This window comes from Aphelocoma coerulescens, chromosome 12 (genome assembly GCF_041296385.1).
Source record: "Aphelocoma coerulescens isolate FSJ_1873_10779 chromosome 12, UR_Acoe_1.0, whole genome shotgun sequence".
In the NCBI taxonomy this organism is placed as follows: domain Eukaryota; kingdom Metazoa; phylum Chordata; class Aves; order Passeriformes; family Corvidae; genus Aphelocoma; species Aphelocoma coerulescens.
The window spans coordinates 9310235-9335226 of NC_091026.1; the positions used below are offsets into that span (position 1 = coordinate 9310235).

The 24992-nt window shown below is 47.8% G+C and overlaps 1 protein-coding gene and 1 long non-coding RNA gene across 6 annotated transcripts in view; both read left to right on the top strand.

The window, feature by feature from the left end:
- The first annotated feature begins 832 nt into the window (after positions 1–832).
- On the top strand, positions 833–18306 carry LOC138117611 (uncharacterized). Its single transcript, XR_011154734.1, has 3 exons — positions 833–954; positions 3849–3924; positions 17926–18306. It is a non-coding gene; the product is annotated as an uncharacterized lncRNA (long non-coding RNA).
- A 764-nt stretch (positions 18307–19070) lies between these two features.
- Positions 19071–24992, top strand: part of FLNB (filamin B) — a 71890-nt gene continuing 65968 nt past the window's right edge. For 3 of the 5 annotated variants that reach the window (XM_069028086.1, XM_069028087.1, XM_069028088.1), the window contains exon 1: positions 19167–19561. In XM_069028086.1, coding sequence (XP_068884187.1) covers positions 19213–19561 — 349 coding nt within the window. In that variant the 5' untranslated portion in view covers positions 19167–19212. Of the gene's footprint in view, positions 19562–24992 lie in introns of all 5 variants that reach the window. The other 2 variants (XM_069028085.1, XM_069028089.1) reach the window with 2 other exon arrangements.

Genomic DNA, 24992 nt, shown 5'->3' on the forward strand with positions numbered 1-24992 from the left:
AAGAGGGACATGGAGGTCAGGATTGACATCATCATGTAACCATTTTAAACATCTTGCTGGAAATAGCAGCACTTGGAGTTCCTGGTGGCTGCCACTACTCTGTCCTATGCATTTTGGCAGTACCACATGCAGGGCCTGGGACTGGTGTGCAAAGAGCTGAAAACCCAGTGGGCTGCGAGGGCAAAGCAGAGGCAACTTCTTCCCCATGCTCTTGCCCAGGCATCTTGAGCTGGACCTCAAAACCCCATCACCAGGAATATCTCTCTGATCAAAGCAAGGAGGGAGGTGGGTCCCCAGGGATGGGCATGGCCAGGCTAGCACTGGCTGGGGTTTCCTGGCAGCAGGGTTGGGGCTGGGATTTTTAGGGCCCCTTCCCAGTGTGCCCTTTCAGATCTGGGTTTCTCCTCTGCCAGAAGCAATTTCCACCCTCTTCGGTTTCCCAGGGGCTTGGTGAGAAAGGGAAAAATTGCTGTCAAAGGTTTTCCCCTTCCCTTCCAAAGTGTAAGCCCCTGGGGTCCCCGGCGGGGATTTGGCAGCCACAGGAATGCGTGGGAATACAGGAGACTTCAGGACAGGGCTTAGGGGTGTGTGTTGTTAAGAGAAATATCTCATCGAGGACTTCTCTGTGTCACACTCACCCCCAAGTCTCAGAGCAAAACTGCCCATGCCAACCCCCCGTATCCTGGTTTCTCCCAGGTGTGTGTCCTTGTTCTCAGCAGCCTGGGACAAGGGTGTGCTCAGCATCCCTGGCGAGGGATGAGCGCAGCGCTGCAGTATTTGCAGATATTTTGCCTTTCAGGGCGTGAAGGAGTTAAACTTTTCAGATGGAAAGCGAACTGAAGATCAGACCAGCAGCCTGGTGACCTCCCGCTGCTGGGACAGCAGCAGCTCCCAGCCAAGCCCGGCAGTTCCATCCATCCATCGGCGTGGTGGGGCCGCGGGGAGCAGTGCACGGTAGGTGCGAGGGGTGGCGTGGCTGGGCACCATGTGGGACCTGCCCTCGGCTCCGGCGGGACCCCGGGGCTGGGACCGGAGGGCGATGGCAGCGGGTGGGGGTCCGTGGGATGGAGGGAGCGCCCGGAGGGCTGTCCCTGTTCTGCTTTCAGAAAAGGATTTGCTCAAAGTGAGCTTGTCCCGGCACTGCCTAGGGAATTGTGATTTCTTGCCTTTTGGGACACCCGGTCGGCAGATACCGAGAGTTTGGGAAAAGCATAGTTTTGTAATTGAACTCCTTGCATGCAGCAAGGGAGGACACTGTGGGTTTATTTCTCCCTGATGAGGAAGAAATGACAGCCACATTATTTAATCCTGTCCTCTGATGATGGCCAGCAATTTACCAATAAATGGAAAAAGCAGCAGATGTCAGTTTACAGTTTCTAAACACTGAAAGACTTTGATATAATGGAAATTGGTTTTTTTCCCTTGAACTGAAAACATTGTGGTCTGATTCTAAGTAGTATTAGGCATAGCCTGTTGTGCTAAGTTGTCTCCCTGGCTCTTCAGTTTGTTGAGCGATAGCAAAGACTCTCTGGTTCGAAGACAAAGTGTCAGTAATCTGAAAGTTTATTTTGCAGTAATAAAATTGTATTGTTTTACCTATGGATTTGCATAAAGATTTATCATATAATTTACATTGTAATGTAATAATTTTGCATTATAGAAATCTCTTGTTCAGAAATCATGGCTAAATCAAAAGTCATAATAATTTCTGGTGAAGAAACAAGGCTTACTTAACATCGTCAAAAGAAAAACAAGTAGAACCACAACCCTATAAAATTAAAACCAAAGTAGTATATTGTTCCCTTCACTGCAAGAATATCCTCAACCCTTATGGCATTTTATGTTTTTCCTTAGAAAGAAACCAGAAGTCATATTTCCCTAAAATTCAAGACTTCTTTTTTAACTGAAATGCTCTTGGGATGGTGTTTGAAGGAGGTTGCCAGGCTGCTAAGCGGTAGTTTCTGCCCAGGCGAATGGAACTGCAATCACCACATTTCAGAGTCAGAAAAGCTCAAATTGCTCTTTACTGGCCTCCTGGTCGCTAGAACTCGATTCCCCCTAGGTACTTTCTGGCCAGAGATGAGGCTCTTGATTACAAAAATGCAGGTCTCCTGGTAATTGCATTTGATTTATTCTTCCGTATCACGGAGAACAAGTCAGTGTTATTCTTTGGAAGTATCAACCCTTCCAAATGCTAACGTGTGGGGAGAAAGAAAACAGCAATTTTTATTATCTTCCTAACAACAGCCCACAGGAATGTGCTTTGCAATGAATGCAGCTTACGAGTCCTCCTGCCTCAGCCCTGGCCTTTCTTGGGGGCTGCCAGCACAGCCCTCTGCCAACTGACCAAAAATCCATCAGGAAAGCAATAATCCAAGAGGGGGGAAAGGAGGCCATGGGATACGTTAAGAAAGGAGCTCTGAAAAGTCCTTAGTAGAAATGCAGTGGGGAGCCCCACTCCTGAGGGTATCCCAGAGACAGCCTGTGGCTGCTCAGTAAGATCTCATGAGGGATCTGGGGCAAGGCACCACCTGATGTAGGTGACATCACATGGTTCCCTGGTGATTTGTTTCTTAGGACTGCTGGGAAGGGATGCTGGATGCTATGGCTTTTGTCATTGACTTAACGCCTTTCTACAATGGTAGGGTTTGGCCTGCAGGCATCCCTGTCTGCCCCTCTCTCTCTAATGGATGTCACAGAGGAAATGTCCTTAGGCAGATGGTAATTTGTCTGAGGGGAGCAGAACTTGCCCAGGCTGGTGGGGTTTATTCATCAGGGACTTGATATTGCTCTCATTTAAGTGGATAATAAAACTCCCATTGATGTTTTTCAATCACTGATGACTTTCTGTGGAATCTCGATTACCACTGCAGCCATGCTCAGAGTGTGCGAGTGTGCGGGGGTGCACAGCGCAGAGAAGTCTGCTGTATCCTGTTTTTGTAAAGGGCTTTTCCTCTTAGTAGTTGTAGTGAAAACAAACATGTGGGAGAACAATGGGACTTTTTTTCTGTTTTCCTCTAGATTTTTAAATACAACAAAAAGCCTATTAGAATTAAATAAAGTGTGTTAACAAAAAAGGGACTCCTGTATGTTAATGAGGAGAATAAGTGTAACTATGTGAACATACAGTCACAAGCACAAAGGTAATTTTCCTTCTTGATCTCAGCCTGTGTTTTTGGAGTTGAAAGCCTATTCATTAAATACCTTGTGAAAACAGGGCACTGGTAAAGAATAATGCTTGTGCCATAAAGCTGTTATCTGTAATAGAGGAGGGTCAGCTTCACACCCCAGAGAAACACCCTCTCATGCTGCTGGGCACTCTGCAGGCTTTGGAGTTGGCAACTCAGCAGGAACCAAAGGGGAGTCCACAGAAAGGATTTCCTTTCTTCAGATAAACCCAGAGCTATTGTATTTGTTGTGTCTAAAATATTTTTCAATGAGCAAACAAGGATAATTCTAGCTGCTGTAAAAATGGAAGTAATACTAAGATGTTAATACTTTCTAGGAGTAAAACTTGGAACTGCTGTTCATAGGATGAATTTCTCCCAAGAAAACAGGAACTAGGATGAAATACAGTATGTAAGATGGGGCAACTGCCTTCAACTGTTCTTATTTAAATTGCATGGATTTTAGAGAAAGAGCTGACATTGATTCTTCCATATTAGAGGTGGAGGATCTACTGTAAGAGACACTTATGGGTACAGTTAGCTGTTCACAAGGTCAAATTACTCCTGTTTGAACATTTATTTCCCTAGTGTGTGGCTGCTTAGCTGCAGCTTTCAGCCATGAATCACTTCTCCCCTGGGAAGTGGAAACCCCTCACCTCTGACATTGCTCTCTCCATGCAGGTGCTGCAGCTTGTGACCGCGTCTGGCTTTGACCTTCTCGGCAGAAGATCAGGATCCTGAAGCCCTTCAGTACAAGGTGGGTTTCCTGTGCCATAGTCATCATCCTCCTTGCTGCTCTTCTTTTTCTTGCTGTCTTTTCTGAGTGGCAAATACCATACTGGGATGCAGTTTTAAGTATGTTTATATGGAATGAGATTATTCATGCTACTGACAAAGTCCAGTGCTCTTCTGGACAGAGTAACTTGCACCTTTACTTTTAGAAGACACCGTATCCAGGGCTCTCCAGGTGTCACAGACTTAGTGCCGCTTTAGCACCAATTTAATAAACTGGTGTCACTGGTTTATTAAAGAAGGGCTGCTTGTTGTCATTGCTTGAAGTGCAGCTGTGTGTGGGCACCAAGGTGGGGACACCTTCCAGACCCTGTCCATCGGTGGGCAGGTGAGAAAGGCTGAGGAGACTTTGGTAGGACCAGATTTCATCCCAGTGTGTTTTGTTTCTGCTGAGATCAAAGTGCTTTGTGAAATCAATGTGAATTTGGAGGGATTATTTTAAGAGTGGGAGAAAGGGATAAAGTACAATAATATCAAAGTACCACATTCAACATTATTGTGTAAGATTTTGGATTTATTTTGAAACAACATATCCTTTCAAGAATTGGTTTGCTCTTATTCAGTTCTAACACATAATATGAAGTCAAAAAGAACATTTTAGAAGTGCCTGAAACTGAGAGGAGCAGCTTTTTGCCATCATTCTCCTGAGAACAGTATGCATTGGGGTCTTGGCTCCAAGTCACAGTGATGCTAAATTTAAAAAACCTTTCAAAACAGGGCTCAACCTTTCTCACAACTCTCTTCATAAAAAGCTCAATGTTGAAGTGATAATGTTCGGAACAAAGAACACTTAGTATAAACATTTAGCTTGTACTAAATAAATTACACTCGGTCTTACAGTCACGTTACTGGTGACAGCTTGTACAGCCTGCACCCTTCCCCTGTAATTCACCAGAATGAAGCAAATATACATTGTTGGGAAAAATTTCTTGACTTTTGTCAAAGAGCCCAACTGCTGTCAGCAAACATATTGTGGGAATATGAATCTGGAAACAAACAGATCATTAGAGGGTGAGTTAAGGTTTTGTGATTTAATTCTAAACATGTTGAGTGAGTGAACCAGAGATGTGTAATGCCAGAAAAACTGTGCAGCAAAAGGGGTTTTTTCTTTAATGAAAGCTGGTATTTTTATTGAATACAAAGTACTTTGGGTGACAAAGACGGTTACATATGGAAAATATGAAGTTTTTGCTTGTTCTGGAGAATTATGAAGATCACTTGATTAGAAGTAACGTTGTGCCAATGCAAGTTTAACATTCTTTCCTTTGTGGAAATTATTCATCCATTTACAGAACTTTATTAAAGTACAATAATTTTCCAATGTTAAAAAGAGAATGTATACAGAGGATCTCTGCTTGGACAGCAAGTAGTGACCTGGGCTTGTGCAGTCACATCTCTGGTTGGATATCATCCATGTTTTGCCCTGTTACAACTGTACTGGGATTGAGAAAATAAAACAACTTCCCTGAACAGAGCATCTTTTTTGGGAAAAGCCTGAGCTGGTGTTGTGGTACTGCCCAGCCTGCTCTGACTGCCAGAGCCACTTGGGTCAAGGACTGCCAGGAAGGCAGGGAGCCAGAGGAGCTCTTTGGAGGTCTCCTGAGAGGACCTGTAAGTCATCTGTGAAACCCTGAGAGGGCACAACTATTCTCAGCCTTTTAGAGAAATGCAGTTATGTTGGGACAGGAAGGAGGACGGGAGCCAGGCCCCATTCTCCAGCATGAGACCCTGCATCCCTTGGGATGAACCAAGTGCCTGTGACTAGGTTTGGGCCTCTTCTGGGCTTTCATTGTTGTGACACATCTCAAAGCTCTCCCCTGTGTCTGGACACATCACTGTAGAACAGATATCCCTATCTGCCCCAGCCCCTGCTCTGCAGGGACAGCCACAAGGCGGTCTGTGTCCTTGTGTACTTTGGCAGATGCTGGAACTTTGCTCTCTCAGGGAAAAGCTGCTTTCGTCTCTTCCCTTCCTATAGCCAGACAGCTACTGTCTTGGCCTCACTGCTATCCGAAAGGCAGCCTGAGCTGTTCTATTGTACTTGAGAGGAGAAGGCTATGGCGAGGGAGCAGCAGGACATCTCCACTTCAGAGTGTACCACCAAGCCCATGCAGACCTGGAAGTCTTCAACGGTGGCTCCTCTGTGGGGCACTTGTCCCTGGAGCACTTTCTTCAGGCAATAGCAGCTCTGCCATTAATGGTTACCTGCACGGTGTCAGTCTCATGAAAAAAGAATATCCTTTGAGATTGTCAACCTTGTCTACCCTCTGTCACATCCAGCTACACCCTGGGTTTCCCTAAAATTCAAGGATTCGCTTCCTATGATCTTCTTTTTATCCCACTGGCACCATTAACCTGAATACAAATAGGAAATTACGAGACATTTCCCAGAGTCTTTGACAAGATAGCAAAACACTTTCTGAGGAGCAGAAAGATGTTTATATTGGAGTAAATGCCCCTGCAAAACTGGCTGCAGCCCCATGAGCTGCTTTGTGGCTGGAGACACCCTCCCTGGGCAGGTAGTGGATCTTGGACTTGGAGGTGGCTTCAGCTGCCCCTGCTGCAGAAGGATCCCTTCACTGAGTCTTTCTCAGTGCCATCAACACAGCTTCTCTTGCCTGGCCTTTCTGCTGGGCTGTCTGCTGTGTGGTCAGGCTTCCAGTTATTTCAGTACTGTGTTTTATATGCTGTTAATTTTATAACAAGACAGAGGCTGATCAATACTTTCTGCTGTTTCCTTCCTTCTCTCACAACACTTCAAATAGTTATTAACAAATCAAAAACTCCAGCTAGCTCTGTGAATCCAGCCCAGCACTCAGGGTATGGTTATGAGGGATGCACAGGATGTACCAATGCTCATCTCAGGGTGAAGGAACAGCTTTTTGCTGCCCTTCATTTCCCTCTAGGAGAGAGCACTGATGCAGGAGCAAGCTGCAAGAACACGGGAGCACCGCCTGGAGATTTCATGCTGTCGCGAGAAGGTATCAGATGACAGTTTCAGAAAATCTGCCCCTTGGAATCTGAGGTTCAGAAGTGCTAATGGCCGGGATAATGTGTTGTTTATTGCAAACAGGCATCTGCAGTGGCCTCAAAGGCCTGGATGTCCGACTGCCCTGCTACACACATCAAAACCCCTCTTAAGAGTCTCAGTCCCAAATTCAGCCTCCAATGCCAAACGGTGATGGTATCACATTCGCTTTTCATTTCTGTGTGGGCACTGTGCCCATGCAGTTATAACACAGCTGAGTCTGATTTTCATATAGTTCATTGTTTACTTATGACTTACTATAAAGTTGAGCTTGTCTTATTTATGAGCAGCCATGAAGATATGGGATTTCATCCACTGGGTGATGACTCATTCATTGGGTTGGACTCTTTAGCTCCTAATACGTGACATATTTTGGACTATTGGATGAACAGCATTTCTGCATGAGCCCAAATTAAATGAGGTGAATGGAAATAATTGCTTATTTGTTTTTAAGATCATGTTTGTAGCTGGGTTCAGCTCTGGGCTCATTCTAGCAATGTGCACAAGGGCAGGATGAGTTGCTGTATGCTATGGTGGAGAGGTGATGACCAGCATTTCAGAGTCAGACGTCTGAACATGCCAGGGGCGACTTTGCCTTGTTTCTGTTGCACAAGGAAAAGCTTTGTGGTGATGGAGCATTTGATACTTTCTATGAACTTTAATGACTGCAACATTTCTTGTGCTGCTGCAAACAATTTGAGAAACTAATTTGTAAAGTCACTCATAAAAATCCCATGTTCTTTCTGTAATAATAAAGCTTCTAAGCTGGAAAAAGAAATACAAATCCTCAGAAAGAGCAGCTCAGCAGGAGAGTATTTCAACCACTCTTGTCTCGGGCATGCTCTCCCCTCCTGTGGGTGCGTCATGCCCCATGAGTTCAGCAGGAAGGATTCATGCACAGTCAGAAATATTGCCCCTGGTAACGCTCAACTACGTAAGGAAAATGAAAAGTTTTTAAAACCTTTTCCCCGTCTTCCTGCCCCCAGCTCTGAGGGATGGGACCGGGACCATGGGAAATGTCGGAGTAACTTTGTCGCAGTGAGCGGTTGTTACGGCTTACAAGTTTTCACAGCCAGGAGCCCTGCCAGCAGAAATTTATGCCTCCATTTCAGCAGTAACGATGCTTCCCAGAGCTGTCGGCCGGCGGCCGGCTGGGAGGCAGCGGCGGGGCGTGTGGGGGACTCGCCATGACATAACCACATTCCTGCGGCATGAGGAGATACTCCCAGGCCGCAGCAGGGGCAGCACAGCCCCTTCCCTGCTCCCACCCCACCACTGCGGTTCTCAAGCCCTGAGGAACGCAAATGAACACATCGGCTGCGCAGGCTTTGGGTGATTTTGGGGCAGAGCGGCTGGAAAGTTGCCCATTGGAAAAGGAGCTGGGAATGTTGGTTGACAGCGGCTGAACATGAGCCGGCATGTACCCAGGTGGCCAAGAAGCCCAGTGGCATCCTGGCTGTATCAGCAATAGTGTGGCCAGCAGGACCAGGGCAGTGACTGTTCCCCTGTACTGGGCACTGATGATGCCACAGCTCAAATCCTGGGTTCAGTTTTGGGCCCCTCACTCCACAAAAGACACTGAGGTGCTGGAGTGTGTCCAGAGAAGGGCAATGGAGCTGGGGAAGGGGCTGGAGCACAAGTCTCCTTGGGAGCAGCTGGGGGTGTTTAGCCTGGAGAAAAGGAGGCTCAGGGGGGACCTTATGGCTCTACAACACCTGAAAGGAGATTGTAGCCAGGTGAGGGTTGGGCTCTTCTCCCAGGTAACAAGTAACAGCACAAGAGGAAACAGCCTTATGTTGGACCTGGGAAGGTTTAGATTGGATATTAAGGAAAAATTCTTCACCAAAAGCATTGTCAAACACTGGAACGGGTGGTCTAGGTCAGTGGTGGAATCACCATTCCTGGAAGTGCTTAAAAGCCACGCAGTTGTGGCACTGAGGAACATGGATTTAGTGGTAGCTCGGCAGTGCTGGGTTAATGGTTGGACTTGGTGATCTTAGAGGGATTTTCCAGCCTAAGCGATTCTATGGCTCTATGATTTCACCGCCGCTGGTTTTTTTTTTCTTTTGCAGGGATTTTTATCAAATTAAACCAATAAGGCGTTTTGCTGGGGCTTGTCCGGTGCCGGGAGCGGCGGGGCCGCCGTGAGGGCCGGGCCAGGCGGGGCTGCGCGGGCCGGCAGGGGGCAGCAGTGCCAAGGGCTTTGAGGGGGCGGTTCGCTGTGAGGGCGCGGCGGGGATGGAGCCGCGGGCATGGAGCCGGGCTGTGCCCACAGGGACCCCCTGCCCATTTCTTCAGTGCTCCTAGGAGCTGTCAGAGCGGCTGGATCTGCCGGGAAGGGAAACCGGCCTGCCGCCCCCTCAGACAACGAAGCCGTTCTCCAGTTGTACTTGACCAGTTTGCAACTGTTTCATCACCCCCTGCCACTTCGCTACTGGATATTTGCTGCTGTCAAGGAACCTGGGAGAGGATTTCTGCTTTGCAGAAGGAAAATTTGCAGTTGCTGTGAGAACCGCAAAAAACTCAGCACACCACTGCCAAGGCTGGCGAAGCAGCAGGAGGAAGTCTCCTGGGGTGCCAAACCAGCCTGTCACAGGACAGGGAATGGCTCATCCGTCTGTGTGGAGCTCCCAGGCTCTGGGCTGTGGCTGGCGACGGTACCTGTACCAGGTGAACACCAACAGCACCAGTGTGTTAACAGCCAGATTAGTGTTTTTCCCACAGGATCGAAGCCTCTCACTTGGAGTCTTCTCACCTACTGCTCCCAGAGAGACAGAGATAACACAGGTGTGCTGGCATGTGCCCCACTCAGCCCCATGCTTTAAGACGCAGTTATATGAGCTGCTTGCCAGCCAGCGATGGCTGTGCCAAAGGGACTAAAGTCCGTGCAGAACAGAGGAAGAGTTTTACATACAAAGTTCAACAAAGGGGAGACATGTCCAGAAGACAACTGCTGTGCAGGAGGCAGGAGAAGGAGACTCCTTGTGGGTGCACCTGGCCCTCTTAGTGCATCTTGCAAGCTGGGGGCTGTTTCTGGTCCCTAAAGGAGCTGCTGCCATCTCCCTCCCCAGGCTTGAGTCTCGGAGAAGGAGACTTCTTGTGGGTGCACCTGGCCCTCTTAGTGCATCTTGCAAGCTGGGGGCTGTTTCTGGTCCCTAAAGGAGCTGCTGCCATCTCCCTCCCCAGGCTTGAGTCTCAGAGAAGCCAAAAGCAAACAAGGGCCCCCAGAGGCACCTGGGCGGCCACCATGCTGTGCCTGTGCAAACAGCCAGTGCCTCTGAGAGGGCAGTGGTGATAACCCTGAGCTTTGCAGAGCTCCTTCAGCCCTGCACTAGTGACATCCTCACTGCTAGGCCCCCATGGGGCTCCCACATAGCACAACTAGCTCCACCTGGATCAGTTCACCTCCATCCTGCTGCAAACTATGTTATCACCGGGGCTATAAAGATAAAACCACTTACCTGGGCTGCTCTGTCTATAAATCACTCTTCCCTCCCTCTTCTCTACCACTATTGCAGCAATGGGGCAGCTGGAACTAAGGCACAGCGACCACCCTCAGAAAAGGGTCTCAAACCATGCCCCAACTCCGTCCCCCTGTTACATTTGGCTCTTGCTCACTCTGATTAGTAGGACTGGGCTTGGCAGGGCTCTGTTTTTCCCCTCTGTGTCATACCAGGCTCTTGGTTGCTGTTTTAACCTGTAGGGAAGTGACAATGCTTACAAGGACAATGTTCCTTGCTCGGAGTGCCGTACCAGATGGCTGATGTGCAGTGCAATGCCAGCTGCTGCAGTGGCTGAATTGCCCTTTGAAATACATAGTTTGAAAAGGATCTATTTTTACTTTTTGGTCCTTTTCAATTAGACAGCTTGTGACTGGGCTCACTCTCAATATTATCTCCCATTTCAGGGCTATGAGGCACACAAGGAGCAAGAGGTGCCAGCTGCCCAGCTAGCTCCACCAGTAACACCTTTCTGATGCCATCTTCTCCCATTAGCGTATCTTTTATTCTTTTTTTTTTTTTTTTTTTTTTAGCTGGTGATTTTGGGCCTGCTTCACAAAATCCAGGAATCATCATTTTGAGAAAAGCAGGAACCTGGGAATTTCAGGTTTTGCCCTATAAGCCAAAGGTTGAGCCAGAGCAGAGTGAGGATCTCCCAAGAGGGATCTCACATTTTTAGGGAAAGTATACGGCCAGAGAAGATCCTAGGAATTGGTAAGGCGGTGATTGTGCCATGGGGTGGGTGATCTATTCAGCTTTCTTCCTGCCCTGTTTTCTCCCATCTGAGAACTCTGGTTTCTTTGGACAAACCCTTACCGAGCTGTCCCTGTACACCCAGCCCCCTAGTTCATGCAGGGAACACACAGCCCAGGATTTTTCAAACTGCCACCTTCCTCCTGCCCACCCTGGAGTGGTGTCTTCCATTTGTTCTGGGACAGCGGCAACACCCTGCCCTTTTCCCCCAGCTGGTGCTTCTTGCACCCACACACCCGCCTTTCCTCTTTGAGGGTGTTGCTGGGCAGAGCTCAGCTGCAGGACATTGTTATGCTGCAATATACTCACTAATAGCAGAACTGACTAACAGCTACGCAGGGGGAAGGGTGGCTTTAAGCTGGTGACTGCTGGCCGGGTCCAAGTGCTTTTCTTCCGCCTTTTATTATTCCTAATTCTTACCCAAATCAATGTGATGCTGTCCACAGAGGCCTCTGCCATTCCTTCTGTTTCTGCAACATGTTTAAAACGTTAGATTCCTTTTGAGTAGAGGAATGCCCCCAAACACATGGCCTCACACGTACAGGCATTTATGGAGGAAGTTAAATTCTCTAATTGCTTGGCTGGATCAAGCCCAGGCTGCTAGCACTGCACTGAGCTGAGCAGCAGAACAATGCACAGCCCTTGTGTCCTTATGCACCAGGCAAGGCTTATCAGCCCATGTAGGGGCTAATAAAGCAGCTTTCAAATGAGTCAGTAGACTTAAGTGTTCTTTTATGCAAGATTTCTGTCTGGGAATATTTTTGTGGGAATGTTTAAAAAAGAGAAAAGAGTATGACTTCAGCCTTTTGCAGAAAGCAAATCCACTTAAAATGCTTTTGGGGTTGGTTATTCACCATCATGAGACCACTGCAGTGAGGACGGTAGAAGCGAGCACCGCAGTGTCACGCCTTTCCTCTGAAATAGCTGGGATGTTGTGTTTTCACTCACTCTGTGCACTGGCATTCTCACCCCACTGCTGCATCCTGGGGCGTGTGCCAGGAGAGCCAAACAACCTCTCCCTTTCACTGGACACAGGTCAACAATTTTGTTTATGTCACACAGAAGAGTTTTGGTTTGTTTAAAAAATATACCCTGTTCCCCTGGAAAGCGTTCCTTCCTACGCTACATCCAGCTGTCCCAAGGAGGAGCTTGGCCGCTCCTCTGCAGTCAAACACTATTCATCTGTATCTCAGGTTAAAACAGCTCCTGAAGACTAACTGGGGAACACTTGGAATTCTGTGCAGTCCATGAGCTCTGGCAGATGTGAGCTGCTTAATTCCAACTTTACACCATCATTTCTGCAAGCTCCAACTCATGGAGTAAAAGCACAAGAAAAGAAATTCAAACCCTGAGAAAAATGGGTGTATCATCTTAGGAAGAGAGCTCTGGTTACTCTGAGTGCAAACACAAGCAGTAGGTAAGGTTGGAAGTAAGCGCAGAAAATGTCTAATGAGGCCCGTGCCTGCGGTATCTGCTAGGGGCAGGAAACCCTGATTAGCTGCACACTGGAGCATTGTGTGGGTTTGTATAGGATCTGACTTCCCAGGTCATGAAATCAGATCCTGAGTTATTTTAAAAATGAGCTGCTATTTCAAATTATTTTTCAACTTCATGTTTGATATGTCAAGTCACATTTATTTGGGTAAGCTATGTTTCGCTCGGACACCCACAGCGCAGCCATCGCCGCATTCCTGGTGCTCGGTGGGGGTTCTGGCTGAGAGCAGGCACTGCTGTGGGGACATTTGCAATGCCAGGCATTGTCCTCAGGTACCAACACAACTTTGTTTGGATTTAGGAAAGAGAGATGCTTATACATGGCTGTGAATATATGTTTTTTCATTTAAAATCAGCTTCACAAATCAGAAGTAACATTAAACCCCCTGCAGCAGTTTATCAGTCAGAAAAACAGATGAACCAAGAAAAAGAGATGAACTTCACAACATTTCCATGGGAACAAGCAGCAAGGGTATTTTGGACAAATAAATTAGGTGAATTCCTGCATGAGACACTCCCAGGGAATGCCCTGTCCTTGCTTTTCCAGTATGTGCTAGATGGATTTCAGTTTAGTTGTCTCCTCTGATTTCAGGATAGCAGAAAGCACAAGCAGCCTTGCTCGGGCTGTTTACAGCCTGTGTCAAAACCAGAGGTTTAAATTCCAGCTGTGAGTCTCCCTGGGACCCAAGGCAAAAGCAGCACTGTAAGTTCTGGCAAAACACTGTGTTTGCCAGATGGATGGCTGCTTTTGGCACCAGTTTCAGCTTCTGGATACATATATAATGCAGCAAGACATATATATACACACATATAATGCAGCAAGAACTCTGTGCAGAAGAAAAAACATGTTCTTCCAGACACAGAGAGATGAAAATTGCCCCAGACACAACTGCTACTAGAAGCAACTGTTGCCTGAATAGACCTTCAAATGATAAATTTCAATACAAATTCCAGAACAAGCTATATTTTTCAGCATACTTCTAGAGATTTCTCTGCCTAAAGACATCCCTCTGTCCAATTTGGACTGAACTGCTGCTGCAGGCTCTCATATTGCTGCCTTCCTTGGATAACAGAGGAGGAAACAGAAGATGGAAAAACTCAGAACAAGTTGTATCAAAGGTCCTAGCCAATATCTGTATAATGCAGAGCTTCTTTGCCTTCCATAGAGCTGCTGAATAAGGAAAATGCAACCCATATGACGCAATCCATTTGATTCATGCTTTGACTTGAACAGCTTGTCTGGGTTTGGCTTCGCTTGGTAGAGATCATGGTAACGAAAGGAGAGGTTTAATGACGACTTCATCAATTGAGAAGAAACACTTCTATTGTCTTTCAGAACCCAGTAAATAGGTAACGGGTGAAGGAGATGTGTGGTGTGTTTGGAAACCTTTGACACAGGAGGCTGGGAGGACCCAGCTGTGATGCTGAGCCAGGCTCGGTGCTGCCAACTGTGCGGCAATGCCATTTATGGTCACTTAGTCATGAAATCCCATCGAGTTATGGTGCCTGCGGCTTCTGAAAAAGCAAACCTTTAACTACTGTGAGCCTCAGCTGCTGGATCTTTAGTGTTACTGGCTGGGTGCTGGGTTAGAGGATGAGCTGCCCTGTGGGGATGTGAGGATTAGCATCTGCACACTGGCTTGAATGTGCTACAATTTATTTTATGGCATTTGTTATGCACGGCTTTTGTTTTAATGCACAATGCTGTCCTGTGTTTGGATAAGGCTATTATGTGTCAAAAAATTATAAATATTTAAAATCTCCTGATTTATTTCTAAAGCTACCCGGGTGCTATAGCCCGTGGCCCAGTTATTCTTTTTCCAAGCCATTGCCTTGACAACTCACAAGTTTTGACAGCCCCAGGGTACAAACCCTCAGTGTGCTGCCTCTTTGACAGAAACCTTTGGAAAAGATGGAGGCATCCTGCTGGCTTTTCCCCACACATTTCTGCTGAGACATGATGCATCTTCAAAGTCACTTGTGTGGGGTTAGTTGTAGTGTGGGAAAAAAAAAATCATTGCTCCTTGTGTATTAGCAGCACCACTGAAATCTTTAAAAGGTGACATTTCTGTTGCACAGATTCTCTGAGGTCATAATTAAACCACAACCTTCCAGGGGCAGAGAAAAGTCCTTCTACCTGCAAAGACTCAGCCTGAATGCTCAGCCATGGCCGATTCCTGCTCTAAGCAAAGTGTGCAGATGTTGGATTAACAGTTGAGATTAATTCCGATTCTTGTCCTCTTACAATCAAAGCAAGCTGTTGCTGAACAATGCGTCAAGCAGAGAGCATGTACAGTGTCCCAAATGGCCGGGATCTCTCATGTATGGCCCATGACTTGGAGGAATCCAAGAACATATCATCACATGAGATTGTTATAAGTTGATTACCCTGAAACAGACCTGACTTCATTAGTCACCCCATCATGCGCTGCCTGTTCACTGATGTCAGTGAGGGCCCGTGCCGCTGCTCCCCACACCCTTCTGCTTTTGCACAACCAGGCTTCAACAGACCTTTCCTCAATGAAACAGCCAGTGTTAGAGCTGCCATTTCCCTCTGCTGTTAATATGCTCCAAAAAAACTAATGGCAAGTGTCCACCATGGAGTCCCATGGTACCATTCCAGGGCCCCCGAGGATATGATAAATGAGATTAAATTTCCATTAAGGATTGTCAATGATCCCAAAAAGAGCAGCAACAGACCTGCAAAGGCCAGCCAACTTTTATTTACCTTTACAGTTTAAACTGTGCTCCTAATTTTTTTTATTCCTGCCAGCAAAGCAATTCCCTGTGAATTCAGAGAGCTTAATGCCATATTCTGGTTTGAGAGACATTCTGCAGTGACTTTTTGCTAAAAATAGAGTATGCCATAATGAATTGCCCTTACAATTTATTCCATTTGTCAAGGCTGTATTTTCGAACACAAAATATACTGAGCAGTTCCATGATAAAACAGTGAGTATGTGGCAGTGGAAGCCCTCTGCTGCTGAATTAAATAGGTTGTTCTTTTTTTTTTTAATTCAGCCTTGCAGTGAATTACCATAGAGGAAGACTATTTTTAAAACAGTGGAAAAAAACCATTGCTGTGTTTTTACAACTGCTTAAAGAGAACCAAGAAAGCAATGACAGTGTTCTTCCTTCCTTGTATCTGCATCTAGCAAGTAAAGGAAGAACGGGATGGAAAGATCCTTGACATACAGGACAAATCAAAAGAAAAAAGTATCTACCCCAGAGCACAGTATTGACATCTCCCTCCCTTTCTGCTTATATACATACATCTACACAAATATCTACCCATATAAATATGCACATAAAGTGCTTCTGCAAGGCATATATTAGTTCATTTGTAATAATATACAGTACCAAGATGGTGTTCCAGCAAGTACAAATTCATAGGTTAGCTTGTCTTTACTTCTCTGTCTCTTGATGAAACTTGAAACACGTGTTCATTTGTGTTAAAGTGTCTTCCAACTTCATTTCAAAGGAAATGCAGTTTTTCAGATCAAATGTGACCCCCATAAGAATCCGATCACAGAGCAGTACAGAGGGACTCTCTCATCAGTAGATGAGACAAGGCATTGATGCCCATCCTTGCAGTTGCTGCCACAGCCGGATATCGCACTTGTGGCCACGCAGGTCCCAGACAGAGCACCTCTCCTGATCTCAGTCACCCGTGCAGGCGAGGGGGTGCACGCAGGGGCTGCCCCTCTTTGCTACCAGTCAACCAGAAATGTTGATCAGGCCATAGCTGCAAGGGTCATCTGTGACTCGGAAGAAAGGAACGGAACAAGATCTGTTCCTCAGAGCAGAAATTATTTTGCTTTTTTCATTCTCTTGCCATAAAGCAGTCTTTGTTTCCCAATAATCATGAAAGCAGTCAGGATGCAAAAGGCTGAATTCTGATTAAAAGCCCTGTGATGTGCAGGGAAGGGCAGCTGCAACATGGGCTGCTGCATCCAGACCACCAGCACCCCATCAACCCTGCATGGTCCCAACAGCAACAGCCCTGACTGTGCCACTGCCCTTGTCCTGAGTCTGACAGGGTGAGCTGAGCTTGCATGTCCGTGCCAGAGCTTTGCTGAGCACTTCACATCTGGTTTTGTGCCTCAGTGCTTCTGATGGGATGGATGGATGGATGGATGGATGGATGGATGGATGGATGGATGGATGGATGGATGGAATGGTGGAAAACCACTCAATGAAACTTCTGTCCTTATGTGTGCAGAGCATAGGATGAAAATTTGCTTTGCTGAGTCTATGGAAAAAATTACTTTTATTGAAAATTTTTACTAAATATGTAAGTTAAAAATAGAGGTCCTAATACTAATTCTATATTTTTCCTATGTAATTCCTATTCACTGTCTTTGTTATAGAAAAAAAATGTCTGAAGCTTCAACTTTCAGTATGGCACGGGCACAAAATGATATTAAAGAGTGTGCATTACTAGGTGTGGGAGTGAAAAGGAACGGAAATTAAAATATTATAAGCAATCAGCTAATCCGGATGTGGAATGGTTGTTAAGGAGTCCCAACCCAGGCCAAAGTCAATAAGCAATTAGTATCTATTAAAAGATGAAGTATAGGATGATGGGAGAAAAGCCCTTGAGAAAAGCCTCAGCTCCATGTTTCGAGGCTGCTTTCCCCTGGGTTGGACAAGCCTGTGCTGACAGCAGAGAGCTGCTCACAGAGGCACAACCTGCCCTGGTTGCAGCATCTCTATGCCCTGTCACTGCTTTTGCTCTGTGAATTAAAGCTCTCACTTAATGTCAGTTTTTATTTGAATCCTTCCTGCTGCTTGGCTCAGTAATTTGAAGAAAGAGCAGTGGCTGCTGTGCCATGAGATACACCTCAACATTTCAGTATAGTAAATCTGATCTCTGATTTCTTTGATTTCAAACAGGAGACAATGCTGATTGGGGAACAATGGAAGTTTAGATATTACTCCCACTTCCCCTCATCTTCATATTTGCTTCCTTCTTAATTTATTGTCAGCAAATGCATCTAATATAACTTAGTCTGGGGGAAGGATCTATTAGGTCACTGGAGAGAAACCACAGTGTCATGGTTTAGTGGAGGCATTAGAAAGAAAATAATTGAAAATCTGTATTCTAATTTTCTAGCTGAGAATGGCTATAGTAATTTAATTAAATAAGACTTTATTGATTGTGTTTTAATGGATTTGTTTTATCTGACAGAGTTCTGCACCTTTCAGCGTGGCAGCCTTGATGTAAATAAGTAGACATACACACACTTCGCTTGAATCGGTGGAGCAGCTCCTGGTAACAAAGCCAAGACCGTAAGTGTGTGCAGGACTGGACCCAGGAGGAGGGTGAGCGGGTGGGCACAGGCTTCCCTCGGGGTATGTCACGCAGGGACACCTCACCGCAGCTATCATTGACCCAGTAAGTGTCATGAGATGTCTCGGCGACCTGCAAAGATTCAGCATGCAGCAAGGCAGCCGGAGTAGTTCTATTGACTGCTGTCGTCAAATGAGTCAGCGGCAAGTCACAGTCCTGTATGTCAGCAGGGAGTGGCGCGCCAGGAAATCAGTCACTAAAGTAGGGGAAAAGCACAGAACCCCCCAAGAATTCGAACCTTAATTGACTGCTTCTAGAAGTTTCTATAATCTTCAAATGGCCGATAAAATCGTGTGTGTCGGCACAGAGGTTGCTGTCCCTTTGCCACATCGCATCTCGTGTAAGCACCCCCAGCCTCTCCCGGCGCGGGCTGTGCAGAATCAAATCCCCCCAGCCCAAAGCCCGGGTTCTGCCGGCCCCCTACACAGTTCTGCAAGCCCAGCGAGGGGTCACCCACCCGTGGCTGCATCCACCCGCGGCCGGCACACGGCTGGCGGCCTGACCTGTGTCGCCTGAGTGGGGCTGTCATAGGGATGTGCGGGTGGGTCGGGGTCTGCGCTCCTGTTTCTATTGTGGTTTCATTTGTCTGTGGGGCGAGGGGGCTGCACCCCGGCCGGGCACTAGCGCCAGGCCAACTGTGCTCCTGCCCCTGCCCCAGGGCCGCGCCCCAGCCCCGCCCGGCACCTCGGCCAGGTGAGTGTGGGCCCAGCGTGGCCCCCATTCCGTCGGGGGCTCTGCCAGGCCAGGCCAGGCCAGGCCAGGCCAGGCCAGGCCAGGCCAGGCCAGCCCAGCCCAGCCCAGCCCAGCCCAGGCCGGCCCCCGCGGGCCGGTGCGGCGGGGCGCGGGGTTGATTCGGCGGAGGGCGTGCCGCTCCCAGCAGATAAAGGCCGGGCGGCGGCGCGGGGCTGCACAGAGCCGGGAAGGAGCGGCGCAGAGCGGGCGGGTCGGGGTAGCGGGGGAGGCAGCGGCAGCAAGAGGAGCGGGCGCGAGAGCAGGAAAAGGAGCGGTGCGGCCGCTGAGCGCCGCGCTCTTCACTCTCTCCCTCCCTCCCCGCAGGCGGGCGGGCGCGGCCGGGCGGGGCGCGGGCGGAGCGCAGCGGATCGAGGAGGCGGAGCGGGGCTGGCCATGAGCACGCAGGCGCGGGGTCAGGGCGCGCGGAGAGCGGCCGATCCTGACGGCGAGATGCCGGCCACCGAGAAGGACCTGGCGGAGGACGCGCCTTGGAAGCGGATCCAGCAGAACACCTTCACCCGCTGGTGCAACGAGCACCTGCGCTGCGTCAACAAGCGCATTGGCAACCTGCAGCATGACCTGAGCGACGGGCTGCGGCTGATCGCTCTGCTGGAGGTGCTCAGCCAGAAGCGCATGTACCGCAAGTACCACCAGCGGCCCACCTTCCGCCAGATGCAGCTGGAGAACGTCTCGGTGGCCCTCGAGTTCCTGGAGCGGGAGAGCATCAAGCTGGTCTCCATCGGTGAGTGCGTCTCCGGCGGGTGGTTTTGTTGTTTTTTCATTTTATTGTGTTTTTTCCTGCGCTGGACCTTTGCCTGGCGGAACCGTGACGGGGCTCAGGGCAATGGGGGCTGCGGGCTCGGAAGCTGCGTGGCTTCTCCTGCTTCTATCTTTAAAGAGCTGTGTGTGCCGTGGGGCTGCCCCACAGCCCGGCTGTCGGGGCTGGCAGTGAGCTCCCGTACTCCTCAGCGTCCCTCTTGGTCACTACTTTATAAGTGAGGCTTTGCTTTCGGGTCTTTCCTGAAGAAACCTAGTCCCAGAGCGTGTTCTCTCCCTGTGCAGCCAGTTCCCCCAGGCACTGACCCCTTCAGCAGCCTGGCAGGAGTATGCGGCTGGGACGATGCCGCCCTAGCCGGGCGTACCTGGGCTCTGGCAGGGTGCTGGAGCCAGACTCGAGCGTCTGTGCGGAAATAGCTGCAGCCGTAGGTAGTATAGGAGAGTGGGGAGACTTTGCTCACCACAGTCCAGTAGATGATGCCAGTGTTCAGATTAGCACTGATGCTTGCCTAAGCATAGTTGCAGCTTTTGAATAGGATTGCGCTTTCTTCACAATCTTTCTGCTGCGGTAGGTTACGGCAGGAAACGTTCAAGGAACCTTGCTAAGCCCAGGCAATGGGTGCTTTGAGCTACTGCCACCCAGGCTGGTATGAGATTTGCCTGCCCGTGCCATACTGGAGCGTGCAGTTGATAACTGGTGGTTTGGAGAGAAAGCTGCTGGCATGCACGTCGGATTGCGGATGATCCCTCAGGAATGCATTCGGTGACCGTTTGGGGAATAGCTCAGGTGTGGTCACAGCATAGTCTGTAAAGCAGTAATTTGAATGCCTGAGATCTCTGGGAAGGAATGTGAATGCCTTTTCTAGCTCTTTGCCAGATAACTCTAACTACTGCTTCCTGATTACTCTGGCCTCGATGAAATTGCACAGCTGAATTTGGGTGAGTGCAGCTCTCCTCAGTTGTCCAAAACACTTGGCCAAGGTGGAAGCTGTTTCTCTTCAAAGGCTTTAGCTACAATAGCAAGAAAATAGAAACTTCTCCGGTTTGGGGGAGACCTGGCCCTCTTTGGAAACCTGTAGCTAGGTACCCTCTTGTCCCTCTCTACTAATGTGTAAAAGCAGCTTTGGACAAGAAGTGAGGACTGTTGGTCCTGAGTGGCTGATTGTCCTCCCCGGGCAAAACAGCTAATGTATTTGCAGCTGGGAATGAAGCTGGTGCTAATTATTTACTTAGAGATGGATTCCCTTTGCACTCAGTGGGGTTCAAATTGCAGCTGCTGATTCCTGGGCTGAGCCTTTGCTAACATCAGAGCTCACCTTTCTGTGGCAGCTGCTGGAACTAGCTCCAACACCAGACCAGCAATCCCCTCCTATTGTATTGTTTTCCCTAGAAAAATGTTGTTGCTCCAGCTGCCTTCCTATTTGTCTGTGGAACTTCCCGAGGGTGATGGGTTTGGGAGATCAAGGCTATTCCAGTCAGGTCTGGCTTTCAGTGACTTCCTTTCTAGAAATGCTGCTGCAGCAGCACAGCTCCTTTACATGGTTAGGCTGAGCTGCAGGGTGGCTGTAATCATTCAAGACATGTATATTTGTTTTTACAGCTTACTTGCATTGTGTTGGCTATTAAAAAAACAAATAAAATTTTAAAACCCCAAAACCTGGGAAAACTTGAAGCTTTGAGAGAATGGAATAACTATGATTGCTAATGCTTTTGCCATATCCCAGCCTCTGCATGAAGGGGTGTACAGCTCCATCAGTGCTCTGCCACCTGAGCTGGAGCCAAGGGAGTAGCACAGGAGCCTTACTGTACAGTCCTGGATAAACTGAGCCTGTCCTGAAAAAACATTCTGAATGCCCTTTCCAAGAAAGACTTTCTGAATGAGCCTTGCAGTGGTCCACTGGGTTGAACGGCTGAAGCTCTCAGCACCTCTCCTGCAGGTGCAGCATCTGCTGGAATCACTGCCTGCCCCGGTGTGTTTTTCCCTGCAGGTTCTGAAGAACTTGAGACTTTCCTTTTGTTTCTACTGTTTACTCTCTTTTGTGCTGCTGAACAAAACCAGGTCCATTGCAGACCCTGGAGCTAAAGTGAAAAAAAGAAACTAGTAAAGGCTTTAGGTAGAGAACTTTTATGACCAGGTTGGCCTTTAGGGCCTGGGGTGTTTAGGGCCAACTCTGAGCCAAATCAACTGGGAAAACCTGACAGCTGCGCCTGCTGGATTTCTGGCGTTAATAATGCCATCAGACCTCTGCTAAGTGGATGCAGTGCCTGTTCCAGTTATTATTTAACTTCCAGGAACATTTTGGAAGCGATGTATTATGGCTCAGCTACTGCTGCTGTACTACAACCACATTTTAAAACCGTTTCAGTAGCAAGCTTTTGGCATTCAATGTTTGTCCATATAAAATAAGTCTGCCTATACACAGTGTTTGACCACAAACCTTTCTGGATTCACATTTGCAGCCCAATCTCTCCTGCTGTGGTTACCCCTTGTTTAGTCTCTGCTCAAAAGTCTTTTGCTAGTTTCAGGAAGCTTTTCTTCTAGGCGTGAAGTGTCTTCACTGCAATGCAAAATTGACTGCATGTATGATCTACTGTAAAGAAGGCCATGAAGCACATAGGTGCTTTGTGCCATCCGGCAAAGATGGGAGTGAATGCGCTGAAAAAGCTGCTGTGAGAGTAGGTGACTTCACGGAGCCTTCTGCTCAACATGAGATGGCTGCTGTGCTGCTCAAGTGTTAACAAGTGTTAAGTCTAGCTTTTTTCCTTGTCTGCTAGACTGAGATAATTGCAAATTCCTGGGTGCTGAGTGGCATGCTGCATGACAGGCACTGGGAGTAGGATGCCAGGAATGTAGAGCACAAGGGCTTTGCTCTTGGCTGAAGGGGCTGATCAACTCTACAGATTGCTTAGCAGAGAAGGGAGGGGAATTAAACCTAATTTGGCACTGATCTTGTCCCTAGAAACTCTGGTAATTTGCTATAGGAGTCAACTGATGTAGTTTAGAAACAGAGGAGTTGGGTGGCTGAAGCCTGGCAAATGGTTTTGGGCTGAGACCTGCCAAGTTGCACCCAAGCTTGCAGCCGGCAGGTCCTAGTTGCATACTCTGATGCTGCTCCATGCCTGTTTGGCAATGTTCTCATGGCCACTGCTCACCCGGCAGCCTCGTGTCACTGGTAGAGGCAGGATGGGTGCCAAGCTGCCTTGTTGGGTAAAACTTCAGTCTTAGGCTGCTACAGTCAGATTGAGCAAGCTGAAAAATGTTGTTTCTCTGCCAGGTTGCACTTTCGCCAGGTTGCACTTTCACCAGGTAAGTGAGCTGACCTGGCTTGCCTCACAGCAGCAGGATGTCAAGTGGCAGTGCAAGAAAATGGATGGGCAGTGGCACATCTGCTGCTGTGGCAGAAGGATCCAGCTGGCCTTGGCTACAGTTGTGTGATTTGTTTACAGGTTTGTCTTTGTGGTGGTCCTGTGTCCTGCTGCAGTGCTTTCAGGGAGTTAAGCTATCCCAGGAAGGAGATGGGTGAGGAGAGGATGGTGTTATAATCATGGTCTGTTGGTACTTGCCTCATGGAGAGTTTGGTGATCTTGGCATATCCCAGCTGCAGGAGTACTGACCAATCCTAACCTGTGTATTGGGTGCGGTTTTGGTTAAGAACCAAGTACTTGATGCACACACTGTGGCCTATAGGGTGCTAAAGGTAAAAGTAGCTTGACTTATGAGTCTGAGGACCTTAAAGAAATCTTATTTTAGGAAAATAGTTGAAACCCAGCTTTCTTCCCTAGGCCATTGATACACTAAAGACTGACAAAATAAATTGTACATTTCTAGAGAGAAAACTAGTCTCTTGTAAAACAGTAAATGTGTTGTCCTGTAACACTTAGAGCTAGGTGCTTGAAAACTGAAAAAAGAAAATGTGTTTTCAGCCTGCGTACGTTTAAGGGTTCTTCTGTCTCACTCAATGTTCTATTAACACATCATAAGGAGGTAGTCAAAATACACTTGCATTTTGTCTGCCACTTATGTGTGACTTCCCTGGAGGCTGTTTTCTGGAAAATATCCAGTGTGTCTTGGAAGCAGATTTCTGCTTCTTGGAAATATGACACTTAATCCTTCCCCTTGAAAATAATTTTTGATAGACTGGCAGTGGACCTCTCTACTGGAGGTGGCTTCAGCTTTGGAGGGTGCTTGGTCTCCTCAGGACCTTCTGTTTCAGTAGTTGGACTGCTGGTCTAATGAAAAAGTGCCTTTGCCTGAACTATGAGTTCCAAGTTACAGGAAACTTTAAGGTAGCTTACACAGACTGTTCTTGCATTCTTTTACATATGAGCGGAAACTTGTAAAGTGATCAAACTTTGGTAAAATTACTTGGGGCCAGTTAGTCTAATGTGCTAAACAGCTTTTTCATTTAAGGCACTGAAGGCTATGCCAGCTATTCAAGATGGACTGAAATCTTAACTGCTCCATATTCTAATGCCATGTCCTGTATTGACTTACATGGGGATGTTTAAACGGATTAGGATAACTCTTTTCTAGCCTACAACTGTAATCTAAGAATGTGGTTAGCCTTGTGTGTGGTCATGCTGCTATGTTGCCAGCATTGTTCTGTGTCTGCTCCAAGCAATGGGAAGTAAAACAATGGTCTCTGAATCCCCCAGGCCTGCAGAGGAATTCTGTTTTCTCTCTTCCTCTCAGAAACAGACTTCGATGAGCAGCTAGTTCAGGTCCTGAACAAGGGCCTGCTAAGTTTAGGCCACTAATGCATGTTTAGCAAGCGCACAGAGTGAAAGTGTGTTGCAGGTGATGCTGAAGTGAACAAACCTCTGCTGTACTGTGACATTCGCCAGGTCCTGCCACCAGCATCAGGGGGCCCTGTCTTCCTTTACTGTCTGGCATGATAGTGAGCTCATGAACATGGCACCTAACTTGTAAGTCATTACAGTGAAAAAGACACAGAGCTCAGTGCCCTGGTGTTTGGCTCTGTCTGGTGTGGTACCAGTGTGCCTGGAGAGCCTGTGACAGTGGCTCTTGCTTACAAAGCATTGACCCTGACTCTGGCTGTTGGTGTGGTAGCCAGGCTTTCTGTAGACAAACTGTAGGGGTTTTCTTGCTTTTTGTGTGTCCTCTGATAGTACTGTGGGTCATGTCCTAGAGTACCCACCCACGGGGAGAAGAGTGCACCACAGTAGTGATGGGTGCACATGGTGGGTGGAAGTAGGTGAGGATGGGTAGCTGCAATCAACTTGGATGTGGCAAGAAAAACGGAATCAGATATACCAAGTGTGTCTCTTCCAGAGGAAGGAAATGCTGTGTAGCTGAATGTTAACTGCTGCGGGAAGAATCCAACCCAAAATAAATGTAGAAAAGACTAAGGGAAGGCACCGCCTACCCTTGCAAG